The sequence below is a fragment of the Astatotilapia calliptera genome, chromosome 15, assembly GCF_900246225.1.
Source record: "Astatotilapia calliptera chromosome 15, fAstCal1.2, whole genome shotgun sequence".
NCBI lineage: Eukaryota > Metazoa > Chordata > Actinopteri > Cichliformes > Cichlidae > Astatotilapia > Astatotilapia calliptera.
This window is the reverse complement of record NC_039316.1, coordinates 26938154-26957075: the sequence shown is the minus strand read 5'-3', so window position 1 is coordinate 26957075 and position 18922 is coordinate 26938154. Positions and strand designations below refer to the sequence as shown.

General features: G+C 43.6%; 1 protein-coding gene across 2 annotated transcripts; it reads left to right on the top strand.

Annotated features, from left to right (window-relative positions):
- The first annotated feature begins 15436 nt into the window (after positions 1-15436).
- LOC113037482 (uncharacterized) lies at positions 15437-18277 on the top strand. 2 transcript variants are annotated; one of them, XM_026194620.1, is made up of 4 exons: positions 15437-15786; positions 16591-16785; positions 16874-16950; positions 17207-18277. In XM_026194620.1, exons 1-4 carry the CDS (start codon positions 15757-15759, stop codon positions 18180-18182), a joined length of 1278 nt encoding a protein of 425 aa, XP_026050405.1. In that variant the 5' UTR covers positions 15437-15756; the 3' UTR covers positions 18183-18277. The 2 variants fall into 2 exon arrangements, with proteins under 2 accessions (XP_026050405.1, XP_026050404.1); XM_026194619.1 differs by lacking the exon at positions 15437-15786 and adding an exon at positions 15832-16212.
- Positions 18278-18922: the final 645 nt, after the last annotated feature.

The following is an 18922-nucleotide window of genomic DNA, read 5'->3' as shown; positions in this document are numbered from 1 at the left end:
CGGGTGTCAGCCATATATATGTGTTTTTGCGAAGCACTCGCACATCCCTCCTCACTGCTGTCTACTGTCTCACTCACTTACTGAGAGGACAGACGCACGCTCCACTCGACTGTCGCATCTCTCACCCTCTCTGTTTTTCACATAATGATATTATCCTATATCCTCGCATGTGATTAGCCACAATATGGAGGGATTGGAGCATAGCTGAGCCACTGTGTGAGAGCTGAACAGCGAAAGGAAATTAAGTGAGGAGCCGGCTCTCGCTCAATGGGAGTCGACTCTGATTCACTACAAAGCACTCTCTAAGCACGGCTCTTAGAGCTGACGCTTTTGCGCATGACACATTATAGAACGTTACGTTGTGTGTCATGGATACTGTTGACTCCAGAGGCAGAGCCAGACATTTTATACACCAGGGGCTTAGCCCTAAAGGGTAGTATGCATGTGGGGGTTGGGGCTGACTGAAAGATTTATTAGGCTGTGTTTTTAATTTTGTTCAAAAAAGAATGACCTCATATAGGAAAAATATATATATCACATATGCAGGACACCTTAAACTAGTTTTTTTAATTAAGCAGCAAGACAGAACAAAATCGGGGCTGTATCAAAACACGAGGACTAAACCCCAATTCAACCAGAACCCAGAACTGATCTGGAAGTAAAACAGGACTACAACAGTTCAAAATCAGGACTACTTAGGACTTAACCAAGACAGAACCAGAATCAAAACTAGATGATAGTAGCACTAAAAATCATTATAGACCTGCACTACACTTATTTTTTAATTCTACCAAAGTACACTATTTAGATTCAGAAAGGTACTAAATACATGTTCTGATGAGTTTTGGCAAACAACCTTTTGAGTAAAAGGTCTGTCTCACCTGGCTCTTGTTCCATCTCTGTTCTGTCCTCATTCTCCTCTCCATCTCCCTCTCTGTTCCTCTCTCTCCCTCTTTGTGCTGACAATCAAGCCAAACACCAACATCATCAAATATATAGTTGAAACCGGATATTTACTAGGGGTGCAACGATACTCGTATCGATATTGAACCGTTCGATACAGTGCTTTCAGTTTGGTACGCATATGTATTGAACAATACAACATTTTTTATTTGTTTTGTCAACTTTTCTTCTGACGATGCTGTCTGTGTTGATCGCTCAGTGGATCTGCGTTCGACTACTCCGCCTAGGCTGCACTGTCGAGTGTAGATCCACTGAGTGCAGCGCAAGCTAGCAAGACAGAAGCTAAGCTCATTGCAACATGGCAACTCCCTCAACGCTACCCGAAACTGAATCTCCCCCACCCTCATTCAGGTCAGGCATTTGGAACTATCTTGGTTTTCATGTGAAGCATGACCCCGATAGTAAGTGCGTCATGGACACAAAAAAAAAAAAAAGTAAAACAGTATGTCGGATGTGCCACGCAACGGTCAATTTGTGGGAACTAGTGCGTTAGCGCAGTTAGCTTGTTAACGCATTGACGCCGTCCAGCCCCATGCACGGGGCGATCCTCGGTAACTTGTTAACGGAGATTTGTCATTTTAATGAGATTAACGCTGACAGCACTAGTGGGAACACAACGAATATGACAGCACATTTACGCCGACATCATCCTAGCGCAAAGACAAGTGGAAGCAGACAAAAACAACAAGCAAGCATGCTACAAACTTTACCCGAGTCATTTAGACAGCCGTTAGCACATTAGTCTGCTTATGGGGACCTGATATGTTTAATATGCTGCTGAGAATATAGCCCAGAAGAAGCGTATAGTATAGCTTTTATTTTGGAAAGAGCTATTTCTCTGAAATAAACTCTCTTTTCCAAAGATGAGTGATTTTCCAAAGATCAGAAAGATTTTTATTTTGTTGTTTCAGCAACATTAAATTTAAAAACTGTACTTTTGAGTTAAAATATATATTTATAATTTTAATAAATGATAAATTAAAAAGACATGAACATTTTTTTTTGTATTGAAAAAATATCGAACCATGTGACCAAATTATCGAACCGAACCGAACCGTGAATTTTGTGTATTGTTGCACCCCTAATATTTACATACTCTTCAGATAAAAACACAAACACTTTTTTAATTGTAAAACATCAAATCGGACTAAATGTTTATTTTTTTAGATTGATAAATATAAAAAAACATATTTGTTAAATTTAAAAGTAAAGAGAGAAATTGTATGTATTTCTTAATTGCAAATGGCACCCAAATTGTATTCAAAATTGAGCCACACTTATGGAGGTCCACAATTCTTTTCCTGGTGTTTTGGTTGATATCTCTTGATTTTCCCATGACAAAGAAACAGGCTCTGTGTTTTGGGTGTGCCTTATATGCATCCACAGGTGTGTCACCAATTTACTCCCATGGACTCTACTAACCTATCAGAAGCTCAGAATGGAATCGTCTGGAGTTATCTTATTAATTAACAATAAACTTAGTGTATATGTACTCCTAAATTTGATGAAAGTGATAAAAAAGAGACAGCTCTCTCTCTCTTTATTCTGACATTTAACTAATTTAAAAGATCTTTCAATATTTATTTATCTAAAACAAACAGGTTTACTCTAAATTGATGTTTAACAGAAAAAAAGTTTTTATGTTTTTTCCCTAAAGTGTATGTAAATATCTGGTTTCAACTGTGAATATACTGCTGTTTATTGAAATTCCTCTTGTTTTGCATAGAAAAATACTGAACAACATACAAAGCATAATATTGTGGTGGACCACTAGAGGGCTCCACTCACACCCAGTGTTACCTCGGACAGGGGGCCCCAGTTTGTTTCTGAGCTTTGGTCTGCTATGGCTGACGGCCTGGGGGTCAAGGTCCAGCATACCACCCGCAAGCTAACGGGATGCGCGAGCGGTTTCACCGGTCACTTAAGGTCACTCCGGGCTTCCTTAACAGATGGCGACTGGGTTGACCGTCTTCTGTGGGTTTTGGTGGAATTGCGGTTAAAGAAGACCTCAGGGTTTCCCCAGCTGAACTGGTCCTCGGCCAACCCCTCCGGGTCCCAAGGGAATTCTTACCTGAGAGCCCCCCCCGTGTTTCGATACCAGGCACGATGCCCATAGGACTCCTCTGCGTCCACCATATGATGGGTTGCCCTCTGTCAGTTCCCCACCCCCCCGGTTCAGCCGTTCCGGCCGTTTGCTTAAGCCCCGGGTCCTGGACTAGTTCTGCTGGGTGTTCGGTGGGGGCATGTATGGTGGACCACTAGAGGGCTCCACTCACACCCAGTATTAACGAAGTGTGTTCCTGTGTTTTGTGGCGCGATATGTGCAGTTGATGTTGGAGAGGAACAAAGAAGGAGTGAGAACTGAGAGCTCTGTGTCGTTGATGCTTACCTCCACAATATATAAAATAACATCTACCTGAGATTTTTCTTTGAAAGAAGCCCCTTATTGTTGTGTTCATCAGTACATAACTGAAACCAATTTAAAGTGCTTTATTCAGCCGCGGAGGGTAACAACTGGAAATATGAAATAAAAACACATGTAAGCTAAGACTCTCTAAAAAAGACAGCATTGTTGTTGTTCGGCTTTTCATTTTGCCATTTGTTGATTCACTCGAAGAGCAAGTAACGTAATATGGGCCAAGTGATCCGTTTGATATAAATCTTTTGTGATACACCGTCATATTTACATTATTTGTACAGTACGAATGATTTGCTTTGGTACTTGGTCAAAGCTCTCCTCTGTCTGCAGCCAAAGGCTGTCCAAATTCATAGGCTGTGTTCCAATTAACGCTTGTCGTGTCCAAATTCATGGGCTGCATCCTCCTGAGGCCGCATTTGTAGACCGATTACGTCACAGCGACGCGCCGAAGGCTGTCCAAATTTGTAGACTCCTCCGAATGCAGCCGACAAATGCGTCCTCCTTTTCCCCGAATTTGAAGGACGTGTGTGTTGAACGAATATATAAGTCACTTAGACAACCTAAAAATGTTATTGTTTGTCTTTTTTCAGTGTTTTATTTGTTCGTGAGTAAACCGGTTTGGCTGAGATTAAAGTTATTAGATTAAATTAAATTAAATAAAACTTTATTAATCCCCCGGGTGGATTCCTCCTTGGTTTTTTCACCGCTGAATAAACGTCAAACAGAAAACTGATTAAACAGAAATGTGAGACGGTTGAGAATTTACGCCAGTGTCCTGTTATATTTAAGATAGCAACCCAGTCAACACACATATGTGGGGCCCAAATAGGGAGCAGCAGGGCTAATATTTGGGGCCCACTTGGGAAACCCAACTGGGGTCCAGCTAATTTTGTCCTCAGTTTCCATGGTGGCCCCAAATGTGTTTTCCTAGATGGGTTTATGCTGGGTCCCAGATAAGCCCCAAATCAGGCCCAGTCAAAAAAAAATATGTGGGGCCCAGATGGGTAGAAGCAGATCTGATATTTGGGGCCCACTTGGGTTACCCACCTAGGACCCAGCTAATTTTGTCCTCAGTTTCCATGGTGGCCCCAAATGTGTTTGCCCAGATGGATTATTGATGGGACCCGGATGGGCCCCAAATCAGGCCCAGCCAACAAATGAGTATGGGGCCCAGATGGGTAGAAGCGGGTCTGATGGTTGGGGCCCACTTGGGTTACCCACCTGGCACCCAGCTACTTTTGTCCTCAGTTTCCATGATGGCCCCAAATGTGTTTTCCCAGATGGGTTAATGATGGGTCCCAAATCAGCCCCAGACAATAAATGAGTATGGGGCCCAGATGGATAGAAGCAGGTCTGATACTTGGGGCCCACTTGGGTTACCAACCTGAGACCCAGCTATTTTTGTCGTCAGTTTCCATGGTGGCCCCAAGTGTGTTTGCCCAGATGGAATTTTGGATAATGTAAGTAAGCTATAATTTAAATCACCTGTACAACAAAGCCAGTTTATCTTTTTTATTAATACTGATTACTATGAAATTTTAAAACAGTATGCTTTTTTATATAATACATTTTTTGTTTGGAGAACAAGTTGACAAAAATGTCCACAGTATACACAAAACAATAACAAATAAATGTTATACAGTTTAAAGGAAAAACAAATGCAGCAAACCACAGCTTCTCACTCATTCACCAATCCATTGGTCCTGAAAGAAATAAAAAAAAATAAAAAATTAGTGCATTTTCACAAACAAAATCAGATTTGCGATAGTACTGAAGTTGTTTTGGAGGTTGTGCTGTTCAAGTTGTTTGACCTCCTACATTGAACTCTCTGAAGACCATGAGTATTCATGGAAACAGAAAAGCTATTTACAAAATGATTTACCAAGTAGGCACTCAAAAATTAAATTAATGTGAAACATTTTACCTTAAAACATTTAAGACAAATGTTTAAAAGATGTCTACATAGTTACAATGATAACTGGTGTTGTGGGCTGTCTCAGTGATTGGCACAGAGCTTAGAACAGGCAAGTGGTTAACCAGTTTTTTGCATGGTACAGCACCTCATAATGAACACAAAACAAAATAGTAAAATGTAACAAGGGCTACATCTACCAAGGAGAAAACAGATTCCACTTCTTGAGGTGTGTGCCAGGCGGGCGCCAATAATTTTCATGTAGGGCTGCCACGATTTGTCGACTAGTCACGATTACGTCGACTATCAAAATCGTCGACGACTGATTTAATAGTCGACGCGTCGTTTGAAGCTTTGTAAGATCACAAAAGACGCAGGAATAAGTGGCAGGATTTAAGAGTGTAATAACGGACTGAAACAGAAGATGGCAGCATTGCATGTACAAGGATGCCAGCTACCGTTAAACCCCGAAGAAGAAGAAGAAGCAGCTGTGTCCCAGAATTCATAGCGCGGCCCAGCGCAGTTTCCAACAATGGCGGCAGCTAGTTAGTTTTAATGTTACTCTTATTATTCTTTCTGGGTCACAAAATAAACGTTTAACATATTCTCAGGCGAGAATGTAGCTGTGTAAACCTCAAATATCTGCTCAGTTTATCAGGACACCACATATTTTCAAAAGCGCTCCGACGTTTTCGGAGACATCTGTTACCCACTAGCTCGTTAGCGAGCCGGGGGCTAGGCTCACTAGCGCCGTGAGAACACCGGACTCCCCGCAAATCGTTTTCAAACCCACCGCTGTCTTTCGCTACTCAGGTTAAATATATATGAGTCACTTAGATAACTTAAAATGTTATTGTTTGGCTTTTTTTTTTAGTATTTTATTTGTTCCTGAGTAAATCAGTTTGTCTGAGATTAAAGTTATAGTTTTTACACAGCTGAATAAACGTCAAGCAGACAACTGATTATCAGAAGTGTGAGATGCTCCAGAATATACTCCGGTGTCCTGTTATATTTTAGATAGCAAGGAGTTTATTAAACTTCACCGAAACAATCTGCAAATTTCATTAAAATTTAATAAACTATCATCTTGTCTTTATTTTTAGTTAGCACAGACCTTAAACACTTAAAGCTGTAAGCTAATGATAGTTATATAAGAGCAGATGCTGCTGGTGCAATAAGCTGTTGTTTTACGTCCAATGGATGATGATCTGATTAGTCGAATAATCGCAAAAATAATCGGTGACTAGTCGACTATCAAAATAATCGTTTGTGGCAGCCCTATTTTCATGTAAATCAAAAATAGGGCCATCAGATAAATCAGTGTGTTACTAATTACACTGGAAAAAATAGAGGCTGGCTCTGGAGTTCCTGGAGCTTATTCACATTCTGTGAGCAACCAAAAAACTGTTTAGTGAGAGACTTCTTCAAGTATGCTACAAGCCAGAAAGAAACGTGGTCATTCCTGCCAGCAGCCACCAACCTCCAGAACAACATGAGCTGATGGTTTCATCTCCACAATTTGTACAGTCTATCTAAACCACGTGTCAAAGTCAAGGCCTGCGGGCCACATCCGGCCCGGCATACATTTATATCCGGCCCGCAAGATCATTTTATATAGATGTACTATTATTGTTATGCATGGCCCGGCGATATGAGGCGCTAATAATATACAAACTACAGATCCCATAATGCACCGCTGAAGCCTCCTTGCTGACCGCTAGGCTAACTGGGAACATTCCTGCGTCAATCAAGTCAAACTTCTGTTATTGCGAAGCTAGCCGCTCACAATGGTGGAGAGAAAAGTTGTTTCTGAATGACTGCAGCTGTAGTGAGCATCCGTTATTCAAACATCAACAAAATATCTTACAACTAATGAACTTACCATATAGCACTTCAAAAACTTTAAGCCCTCGAAATTCCCGCTTTGCATGGCACCCAACGAAGTTATATTGCCTGGAAAGAGCATTGTCCATAATGAAGGCCATCATTCTTCTTGTGGCTTCATCAACAGTGCTCCCTCTGATCTCTGCCACAACAGCAACCTTAGGACACGCAAGGACAATAATTTTACTGACAGTAGTACCATCAGTCACACCTAAAAGAAAGCAAGCACAGCTACACAGTAATTAGGCTCTATAATATTGATGCTAATTGACTGAGAAAGAGTTAGGTGTCAAAGTCAAACACTGTCTGATGTGAATGCAAAGAGCTAAATGATTCACCAAAAGTAATTTCTTAAGTTTTGGGTTTGGCATGGCACAACTTATAACTAGGTAATGTTTGGAGAAGTTATTTTATTAACAAAAATAGCAACTTTTGTTCAGCTCTCCTTCCACTCCTTCATTGCACTGACCATGTTCGAACAAACAGCAACTTTCCTTGATCATAACTGCTAGCATGAAACACAGACTGATTGAGGCATTAATCATTGAATATTGTTATTACATCATTATTATTTACCACTTCTTTTAGGAAGACAGGGTCTGCCAGTTTTTGCTCCAGTGCTGCCACATCTGCTACTGTCCGGATGGGAAATACAGCACCCTCGGGTAATACTGCAGCAACTGGTCCATCACGTTGTGTAAGGAGAGACTGTAGCATTCGACTGTGGACCCTCTGAGTGTCCTTAATGTCTTCCAGGAGGGTTAGAACACGTACAAACATGCTCGTATTGGTGGCTTGTAGAAGTTGTCTTGGAACTGGTTGTGAAACCACAGGTGAAGGAGTTGAGGGTTGTAGCGGCTGAACAAATGGATGAGTGATGTTCAGGAAGTGAGTTTCACTTGAATGTCTATTCTCCATTGCTGATGGTGGTGAGGTCTCTGGCTGTTCCGCAGTGTTGTCCCAATCCTCATCAGAGCTCGACGGGATCACTGGCCTTAAAACAAACAAACAAACAAAATACAACAAACATACACACACAAATAAATAATAATCCAAACACATAATTTAGGGTACTGGTTAGTCCTACAAACTAAAAACATTAATGTATATAATGGCATCAAAAAAAAGTCTAAAACAGATTTTTAAAAGTCAACAAATTATAAAGCGCTATTTTGAAATCATATCTGAACCTGATGAGCAGCAAGGCAAGTGTCTGCTAAAGAAACTGTCAGGTTTTTTTTTTCTTATAATCTCAATAAATTTTTGCTTTTAAGGTGTTTTCAACACAATTACCTCCTTTTCCGCTTCCCTTTCCCAATCTGCTTCCAGAATCCAAATAAATTCCACCAAGGAAGGTTTCTAATTTTTGCTTTTAAGGTGTTTTCAACACAATTACCTCCTTTTCCGCTTCCCTTTCCCAATCTGCTTCCAGAATCCAAATAAATTCCACCAAGGAAGGTTTCTAATGGGAAGCAGGAAATGCTGTCTAAAGGGCCAAACTTCCGTACATCTTGAGCTAGGTGTATTAAAGAATGTATATTATAACCAACAAAGTCAAGACCATAAATCAAAGCAAAATCTTTCACAAACTGCTTCAAAACATCCTCTGCATAATCACAGTCAGTTATCAATATACAAATCAGGACTTAGATGAATTCTTGTAGATACAGATAACAGTATAAAGTATCTATACATTTGGCTTGGTATATTATTCAGTAGAACTGGGCTTGTGTAAAGCAAAACTTGTCTCAATTCAGTTGCTTTCTACGTGCTAATTTCAATGAGAGACCTTGGTTTCCTTGCAAAACTTTAAGGAAGATATTGCCTGACAGAAACCATGAATGCTGAAATCAGTTAGAATTTGCATAGACTGTCTGCATTTTCGGGGACTTTTTAACCAAAGATAAATAAACTTGCGCATTACCCCCATATCCCACACCCAGCTCGTTCAAAGTGACACCCCAACCTGGTGCTCTTTGCTGGCCATAGCACAAAGTTTCATCAGTCCTTTAGTCAACAGAAATTTCATGATAACATAATCTTTAGCATGTTCATCGCAATCGTAGTGCTCTTCCTCAAGTGTTTTATTCTCAAAAGAATCAGAGTACAATATTAAGTCCTGATGATGCTCTGACTCATTTTACTGTGAAACGAAACTAAAATGTTCAACAACTTTCTGAGCTCTTTGTCCTCTGAGATTGCTCCATTGCTTTCTGAAAGACAGCTCACAGATTCTGAAGCTCCAGGTTTCATCACTCTCCAATCAAAATTCAAAATTAACTGAACCAGCAGCAAAAGAAGATCCAAACTACGCTTCACATTTGATAAATACTGATAAGGTTTCCGAAAGAGACTCAGGCGCAGGCCAGGGTTTTCCTTTAAGCGAAGGACAGTGCGTTTATTTACAGTGAACACATACACCAAGTGGCTATATACAACGTGCAGGGGAAACGGGTCCGGGTCGCCAGGGTCCGTGGGAAACAGGGTTGGGAGAAGGGTGTTCCACACTTTCTGTACAAAAACGTTCCCCCTCAATCACTCCTCTCCGCATCGGGTTCCAAAAATGATCTACACACAAAACGTCTGGTTAGCAGGATAATTATAAGAAATTCTCAAGGTACAGGTTAGCAGAAACACAAGTCTAACTGACACTGATAGCTCAACGATCCAGCGAAGACTAGTGCAGACTCGCCATCTAAGTAGTGCAGTAATCAGCTGGGATCAGCGGCCGGTGTGGTGATGAGCAGGTGTGTGGGCCAGCAGCGGGAGCCCGCAGTGAGCATCGCCGTGGCGAGAGAGAGAGAGAATGAGAGAGAGGGCGAGAGAGCAAACAAACCACAAACATATTGCCCCATAGAGGATTGACCAGCGGGGCACAGGGACCATGACAGTACCCCCCCCTCAACGGGAGCCCCCCGGCGACCCACCAGGCTTACCAGGATGAGACAGATGGAAGGCCCGCAGCATACGCTCGTCCAGGACAGCGGCCCGCGGAACCCAGGACCGCTCCTCAATGCCATAGCCCTCCCAGTCCACAAGGTACTGGAAGCCACGCCCGCGGCGGCGAGAGTCCATAATCCGCGTGATGGAATAGGCGGGCAAGCCGTCCACAAGCCGGGCGGGCGGAGGGGGCCTGGAAGGAGGGCACAGGTCGCGCAGGCGGAGACGTACTCCCGAGCGTCCTTAGTCAGAGAAGGCCACCAGAAGCAGCGCTGGAGGAAGTTGATAGTGCGGTGGACCCCTGGGTGGCACGTAAAGCGGGCAGTGTGGGCCCATTGAAGTACTTGAGAACGTACTGATTGAGGGACGTAGAGCCGTCCTCCCGGATCCGGTTCCGACACCTGAGCCTCCCGAATGGCTGCTTCGATCCCCCAGGAGATGGTGCCCACGACACAGGTGGCGGGGAGAACGGGAGCGGGCTCAGTGGCGTCCTCCGAGACTGAGAACTGACGGGACAGGGCGTCGGGTTTGACATTCTGGGAACCGGGTCTGTAAGAGATGGAGAAGTGGAAACGGGTGAAAAACAGGGCCCACCTGGCCTGTCGGGCGTTGAGCCTCTTAGCTGATTGCAGGTATGCCAGGTTCTTGTGGTCTGTCCAGACGAGGAAAGGCTGAGCCGTGCCTCCAACCAGTGCCGCCACTCCTCCAGGGCTAGTTTTATCGCCAGCAGTTCCCGATCCCCGACATCATAGTTTCTCTCTGCAGGGGACAGACGGCGGGAGAAGAAGGCACAAGGGTGGAGCTTACCGTCCTTTCGTTGCGACAGAACCGCTCCAACCCCTGAGTCGGACGCGTCGACCTCGACCACAAATGGCTGCATGAGGTCGGGTTGGATCAGGATGGGGGCTGAGGCGAATCGTTTCTTCAGTTCTTGGAAAGCTACCTGAGCTTCTTTGTTCAACTGAAAAGGAAGCTTGGGAGAGGTTAGCTGGGTCAGCGGCAAGGCAACTCGGCTGAAGTCCCGAATGAACCGCCGGTAAAAGTTGGCAAACCCAAGGAAACGTTGCAGTTGGTGCCTATTAGGAGGTTCCGGCCACTCAACAACGGCTTTTACCTTCACAGGGTCCGGGCGGAGATTTCCTTGGTCGATTATGTACCCCAGGAATGCGACGGTGGAGATGTGGAACTCACACTTTTCTCCTTTGACGAACAATCGGTTTTCGAGGAGTCGTTGCAGGACCTGTCTGACATGGGTCTCGTGCTCGGATTGGTTTCTGGAAAAGATCAGGATGTCATCTAGATAGACAAAAACAAAACGGTTAATGAAGTCTCTGAGCACGTCATTCACCAGGGCTTGGAACACCGCAGGGGCGTTAGTGAGACCAAAGGGCATGACAAGGTACTCGAAGTGCCCGAGGTGGGTGTTGAAGGTGGTTTTCCACTCATCGCCCTCACGGATGCGAACCAGATGGTATGCGTTTCGCAAATCCAGTTTGGTGAAAACAGTAGCCCCCTGGAGGAGCTCGAAGGCCGAACTGAGGAGCGGCAGAGGGTATTTATTTTTTACTGTGATGTTGTTCAATCTGCGATAGTCGATGCATGGCAGGAGGGTTTTATCTTTCTTTTCGGCAAAGAAGAAACCAGCTGGGACTGGAGAAGTAGAAGCCCGAATGAGGCTGGCAACCAGGGATTCGGTAATGTACTTCTCCATAGCGTCTCGTTCTGGAAGTGAGATGCTATATAGCCGACTGGTGGGTAAAGGAGCTCCCGGGAGCAGTTCGATAGCACAGTCATAGGGCCTATGCGGAGGAAGTGACTGGGCGCGGGCCTTTTGAAACACCTCAGCTAGGTCATGATACACAGAGGGCACATTAGTTAAATCAGCTGATTTCAATTCCCCAGGAGAGGGCGTTTCAGTGCTTGGAGGCGAGGCAGCTTTAAGGCAGGTCATGTGGCAGTCCTCCCCCCACCCAGTGACACGCCCCTTTAGCCAATCTATGTGAGGGTTGTGCTGCTGTAGCCAAGGATGGCCGAGAACTAGTGGAGTGCGAGTTGCTTTAAACACCAAAAAACAGATTTCTTCAGAATGATTGCCAGAGAGGGTGAGCTCGACAGGCTCCGTCACCAGAGTGATGTCTGGAAGGCGTTGACCTGACAACGCCGTAACACGTAAGGCATGAGGCAGGGGTTCCAATAGTAACCCAAGTTGCCGGGCTAACTGACAGTCAATAAAGTTTTGTTCCGCCCCAGAGTCGATCAACACCGATAGGGAGCGGCTCTTAGAGTGAATGGAAAGCGTGGCCGGTAGTGTTAAACGGGGAGGAGCTTCTTCCTGGCTCAGCTCGCCCACCAGTACTCCTACCATCACTGGCGGGCGCGCCCTTTTGCCCGCGAAGGGCAGGTAGCCACAACATGTCCCCTGTGACCACAATAGAGGCACTCACCGGCCGTAATCCTGCGCTGACGCTCCGCCGCGGTGAGATGGGAGCCGCCCAGCTGCATGGGTTCCTCTCCATCCCCGCTCTCGTGAGTCCGGGAGGGGCCGGCATCCGCCATGGCGCCGGTGCCAGAGACTCCCCCAGCCTCATGGAAGTTGTAGTTCCGCTGCGACCGGCGAGCCCGTAGCCGCTCATCCACCTTAATGCACAGGGACATTAGCTCATTAAAGGAGGCAGGGAGATCACGCATGATTAGCTCGTCCCTTAATTCTTCTCTGATATTGTTCAGCAACGTGCTCCGTAGCGCCTCCTGATTCCACCCTGCCTCTTCTGCCAGAATCCAGAAGTCGATAGCGTATTCAGACATGCTTCTCCTACCTTGTTTGAAGTTGAGGAGACGGAGAGCAGCGGCCTCTGCCCCGGTGCCTGGGTTAAACACACTCTTAAATTTGGAGAGAAAGTCAGCGTAGGTGATGACAGGATCAGAGTTTAACACAACCTGGGCCCACTTTAGTGCACGGCCCCTCAGAAGTTGAACTAAATAAGTGATCTTCGCCCCATCGTTGCTATGAAAACGCTGCAGCTCGCGAAACGTCAGAGACACCTGAGCCAAAAATCCGGCACATTTGTCAGACTCACCCGAGAATGGTTCCGGTGTGGGTAAAGGTCCGTCAGTCGGCGTACCGACCCGCGGTGAGCTACCTGACGCTATGGCGGGCGGTGCCGCCTGGGGAGCCGGGCTGGGTGGCTGGGGATTCCCTGGTTGCGCATTTCCCTCCAGCGGTATTAACTGCGCCACCGCCAGGGTCAATGCGGCGACATCCTGCCGTAGCTGCCCGAGCATTTGTTCATGGCGGGCCAGCGCGGCTTCCTGGGCGGCCAGAGCCCGGCCCACGGGGTCCTGTCCTGCTGAGTCCATAATGGCTGGATCGTTCTGATAAGGTTTCCGAAAGAGACTCAGGCGCAGGCCAGGGTTTTCCTTTAAGCGAAGGACAGTGCGTTTATTTACAGTGAACACATACACCAAGTGGCTATATACAACGTGCAGGGGAAACGGGTCCGGGTCGCCAGGGTCCGTGGGAAACAGGGTTGGGAGAAGGGTGTTCCACACTTTCTGTACAAAAACGTTCCCCCTCAATCACTCCTCTCCGCATCGGGTTCCAAAAATGATCTACACACAAAACGTCGGGTTAGCAGGATAATTATAAGAAATTCTCAAGGTACAGGTTAGCAGAAACACAAGTCTAACTGACACTGATAGCTCAACGATCCAGCGAAGACTAGTGCAGACTCGCCATCTAAGTAGTGCAGTAATCAGCTGGGATCAGCGGCCGGTGTGGTGATGAGCAGGTGTGTGGGCCAGCAGCGGGAGCCCGCAGTGAGCATCGCCGTGGCGAGAGAGAGAGAGAGTGAGAGAGAGAGGGCGAGAGAGCAAACAAACCACAAACATATTGCCCCATAGAGGATTGACCAGCGGGGCACAGGGACCATGACAAATACTGTCATTAATTCCCTCTTCCTGTCTTGTTTCCACCACGATTGAAAAAAAGACAAAAATAACCAAAACAAAACATCATACTTCTTGCACAGCTCTCTCGTAGTATACTTCAAGAAAAGTTTCCTCATCTGAAATATGTTTTCCACATTATTCCCTTGCTTATTATACATCAGTGTACAGTTGTGCTTAGCGCTGTTGTCAGTTGTTTTTTGTGCCAAATTGCAAAAAACTCACCTTGTTCACTAATAAAACCTCTAAAAAAAATTTCTGTAACTTTGCTCTGCTTTACTTCAGCAGCAGCATCAGGTAATGTTCATATATTGATTCATGGTTTTCTTCAGTTTTTGTTCAACTGCAGAATATTTCTAAGGCTATCTGATTTAAAAAGCCACTCTAGGAAAATCTCCTTTTTTCTGTGTTTTATCCTCAGTTACTTTGGCATAAAGACATCTGCTGTGATGCTTACGCCAGCCTTAAAAGCTGTTGTATTACAATAAAAGACCCTGACATCACTTTATAAAGTAACAATTCTAATTGTTACAAACTCAAAAAAAGATTCCTACTAGTATATTTCTGGCATGCATCAAATTTTAAATAGAAATGAATTTTGAAATATACACTGTTCTTATGTCAAAGTCTGTAAAAATAAAGAAAGAAAGAAATCACACATAACCCTTGCTACTATTCACTCCACTGTCCAACAGCAAAATCAAACCAATATACAGATATTAATAACATATTATTGTAATAGTGTGACTATGCAATTTATAAGTAGCCATAGTCATAATCAAAACAACAAACATCTCAAGTTTTGAGATAATTGCAAACCCTCCTGGCCAATAACCACACAAGCTGTCCATGCAGGAAGGCTGATAAAGGAGCATGCACAAAATTCAAACAAATTTAAGCCATAATGAAACAAATTAAAATAACAGCGCGCATGCACAAATAAGGCATCAGACAAACACTTAAAGATCACAGATCTTTAGGACCACATCCAAAGAGCAATTGCTTTTCTTTTTTATAAATAAATAAATGTGTAGATTCTAGCCAAATATACATTACAAAAAGGAAAAAAGGAGGGCCACAGCAATCATAGTAAAAGGAGTTGGCACTGTGGCCCTAACAAGACCGACCAGTTCTGCTTAAATAATCAGTTTCCCTCATGTACAGAGCTTGCACAACAGTAAGAGGCAGATTCTTGAGTCAGTACAGTATTTCTGATGAAGTTCTCACTAAAACAACTACACATATAAAGTTGCATACTAAAGTGTGTATAAAAAAAAAAACCCCAAACAAATCAAGAATACCTATATTTTCTTTTTTGCTTTTTCTGGAAAAATGAGAACAATGGCAAGAAAAATGATGATTATGTCTTCTACAGAAATAGAGTGCTCACTGATCTGCCTCTCTGACTGCTGTGCATGCTCCTGACACAGGGGCAAAAGCTGGGGACTAGTTGCTCATGGCCATGGCCTACCCTCCTCACTTAGCCGTGAGGAATGAAGCTAATGGACTACTTGCACTAACACTTCCGCGTTCTATGTAGTCCTGCTCCAGTGCTTCCGGTGCGGTTAAACCATGGCGACGTTCTACACTCGATGCCTACAAGAGCTCCCAAAATTGAACATCACCGATGTTCATCGGATTTGCAGAGTGACGACTACCCCCGCCAGCAAATTAGATAAAGGATTTAAGTTATATGCTGCATCATATATACACAACTACGAAGGTAAGAAAACGTAAATTAACCGACAAAGAAACGCTAGCTAACGTCAAATGCAAACGCTACGTTACTCCGCTATGTCCTTCATTTGATGTCAGTTCTCTACATTACATGTTTTCTTAAACGGTGTTTTATGTCGTCCTAAACTATAGTTGAGGTTTTCTTAACTAATGTCACTTTTGTTGTTAGACACTGTTATATTAGCGTTAGGTAGTTGGCTAACTATGGAGGTAGTTAACTACCTAATGCTACTCTTGCTAAGTGTAAAATATATATGTTTAAGACATGCTGAAATGAGTAATACAGAAATAATGCTAATGGTACTTGTATCTTTATTCAGTGTCCAATAAAGACAGGTTGTCAGGGGAGGTCGGTGTGAGAGCCCTGTGCTACAGGTCGATGAGGAAGAGTGAGGCACCACACAGACTAAGTGTAGGCAGGAAGCTGTGTAAAGTTGTTAATCCCCGTTCTGTGGGGTTCAGTTCATTTAAGCATTAGTTAAGTTCATTCCTAAAGGCCCATCAACTTGAATGTTTTCCTTGTCTCCCTGCTTTATCACTCCTAATTTGACTAGTCAGATAGTGAAATCAACGTGTGTTTGGGTGATCAGAAACATTTGACAACAAGTTAATACTGCAAATATACACAATCTAAGTTATTACAGTTATCAAGCATGGTTAAGTTGTTTTAATAGGGAGAGAAGGAAACACTAAGCATTCAGGAGGGTACGTAACCATAACACTGAACTATGTTCCTGTTCGGCTCTTCCATGAAGATGTTACATTTTTAATTTTCGTTCTTTCTTCTTAGATTAAGCTTCTGGATTCATCGCCGGTGATACTGACACATAGCCAGTGCTCCTGTGTGGCAGGCGCTGTTATGTGCAATCACACAGTGGCATTGCTCTTCCAAACAGCACACTACTCACAACTCAGAGTGCCGGTTGTCCCCCCTGTGCATAGCTGCACGGAATCTGAACAGCAATGGCACAAGCCACGGACAGTGGTAATTTAAATGAGGTTAAAGTTTTTGAATTAGTCCATGTTTACATATGAACAGCAACACCATCCATAGTAAATGTGTCTTCTGTTAGGGTGTGAGGCCAGGACCCATCAACTCCATGATCTTCACTAAGCCAGTAACAAATAGGATGGCCCAGACTGGAGTACGGTAATTACATTTGTAAAATTTGGTTTCATGTGTTACAAATGTATGTTGCTATTTTTTTCATACATACATGTGTCAGAATAGGTATTAATTTACATACAACATTACACTTTCTGAAGACGGCTAACTCAGTCATGTACATATACATCCCAGTCTCTAACTTATGCACCACTGTTTTACACCTTTTAGTTTTTAGTTTAGTTGTTGTTCAGTATAATAACCTTCTCCCTTACATTATTGTCATTGATGTTTTCTTTAGGAGTGGCTTCTACAGAGGCATGGTGGGTCCGTTACCAGATCCCTGCTTGTTCAGAATAACGGAGGCATATGCAAAATTTAATATTGAGGACAGGCCACTTGTGACCACAATGAACATGAGACCTGACAAGCCCCTTGTGGAAAGTGCCTTTGGGCTGGTGCAGGAGGGCAGTGTTCTGTCATATCAGCAGCCGGTTTTGACAACCCGGTACATCACACTACACCGCGATGCACCACCAACACCGCACTTGCCTCTGGAGGGGTATGACATCTTGCCATCAGATTGTGTGTTTGTGTGCTCAGAAGAAGAGCTTCTGCATCTGAAAAGCTTGTCTGTAACTCTGGAAATGGCTCACAAAATAGAGGAAGCTACACGTGAGCAAAGCTCTTCGTCTGAGTGGCATCAGCTCCGCAGGCCCAGAGTGACTGCCTCTAGGTTTCGGGAGGTGTGTCACGTCAGAGGCCAGAGCTCGGCCGAGTCACTAGCAGAGCGTATATTGAAGGGAACAAGGCAGACAGCAGACATGAGGAGAGGAACTGAGATGGAGCCTGCAATAGCAGCAGAGTATAGTAGGCTAATGAATGTTAACTACTCACCCTGTGGTCTGGTCATTCACCCCATTGCCCCCTGGCTTGCCGCATCTCCTGATGGTGTTGTTTTTGACCCCAATGAATACCCCCAGTTTGGCTTCGTCGAATTCAAATGTCCCAATGTACAAAACTTTATTGACTGCAAATATGTGCAGATGGAATGTGGTACCCCTAAACTAAAAAAGAGCCACGCATATTACTGGCAAGTGCAAGGACAACTGCTCATCAGTGGGATGCAGTGGTGTGACTTTGTTGTGTGGGCACAAGAGGACTACCTAGTGCAAAGAATATACATGGATATAGATGTGCACAATGCAATCAGAGAAAAGGCAGACTATTTCTTTTTTTACATATATATGCCAAGATACCCGTGTTTGAAAAAATGAACAGTGAAAACAGCAAAAAGAAAAACAGATCCTTCAGGCTGGCTGGAACAAAATAACTGATGTTTTATTTTCAATATATTTCATGAATTCTTTTGTTGTTACATGTTACTTCTATGTGACATCAATAAACTGTTATTTAAGCAATGGCATCAATTTAATTTTTAAAAACACACATTAAAACATTGAATTTGTGCAGAACTTATTTACATGGTAAGTATTTAAAACTCCATGCCTAGCATACTGATATACATTTAGACAATAACACAACTGAACTGTAGAAAATGACAAATGGTATTTTTGATGTTACAAAAGTTCAATGTCACTTATGGTTTTAAAACGATTTAGTGATTTACTTTATAATTTTGATAAATAGTTTTGTTGAATCTGAATAGTAATAATAGTAGTATAATTAAACAGTATTATTAACATTAAACATTTGCAATGAATTTGAATTATCAATAACTGAAACTCAACTATCAGCACTCAAGTACCAGTTCTGTAATCAAGTATTGTCAGCTGAGAAGGAAGAAATTCAACTGTAGTGGCCTCAGCTGCAGGTCATTTTCCATAAGTTACTTGTACTGGCACTGGTGTCTTGGGAAAAATCCATCTTGTCTCACTTAACCCATTTTTTAACTAATGCTGTGTTCTGGTAATTTGACAGCATACATGCCACTGCAAACAGTTGGTTGATATTATAAACATGTGACATGGTAATGATGCTATCAAAAAGTTTGTTC

Coding starts and splice junctions, on each gene's coding strand:
- LOC113037482 (XM_026194619.1), top strand. CDS start 16,180: ATGAGGAAGAGTGAGGCACCACACAGACTAAGT. Junction 16,213..16,590: donor AGGCACCACACAGACTAAGT/GTAGGCAGGAAG, acceptor CTTTCTTCTTAG/ATTAAGCTTCTGGATTCATC. Junction 16,951..17,206: donor ATGGCCCAGACTGGAGTACG/GTAATTACATTT, acceptor TGTTTTCTTTAG/GAGTGGCTTCTACAGAGGCA.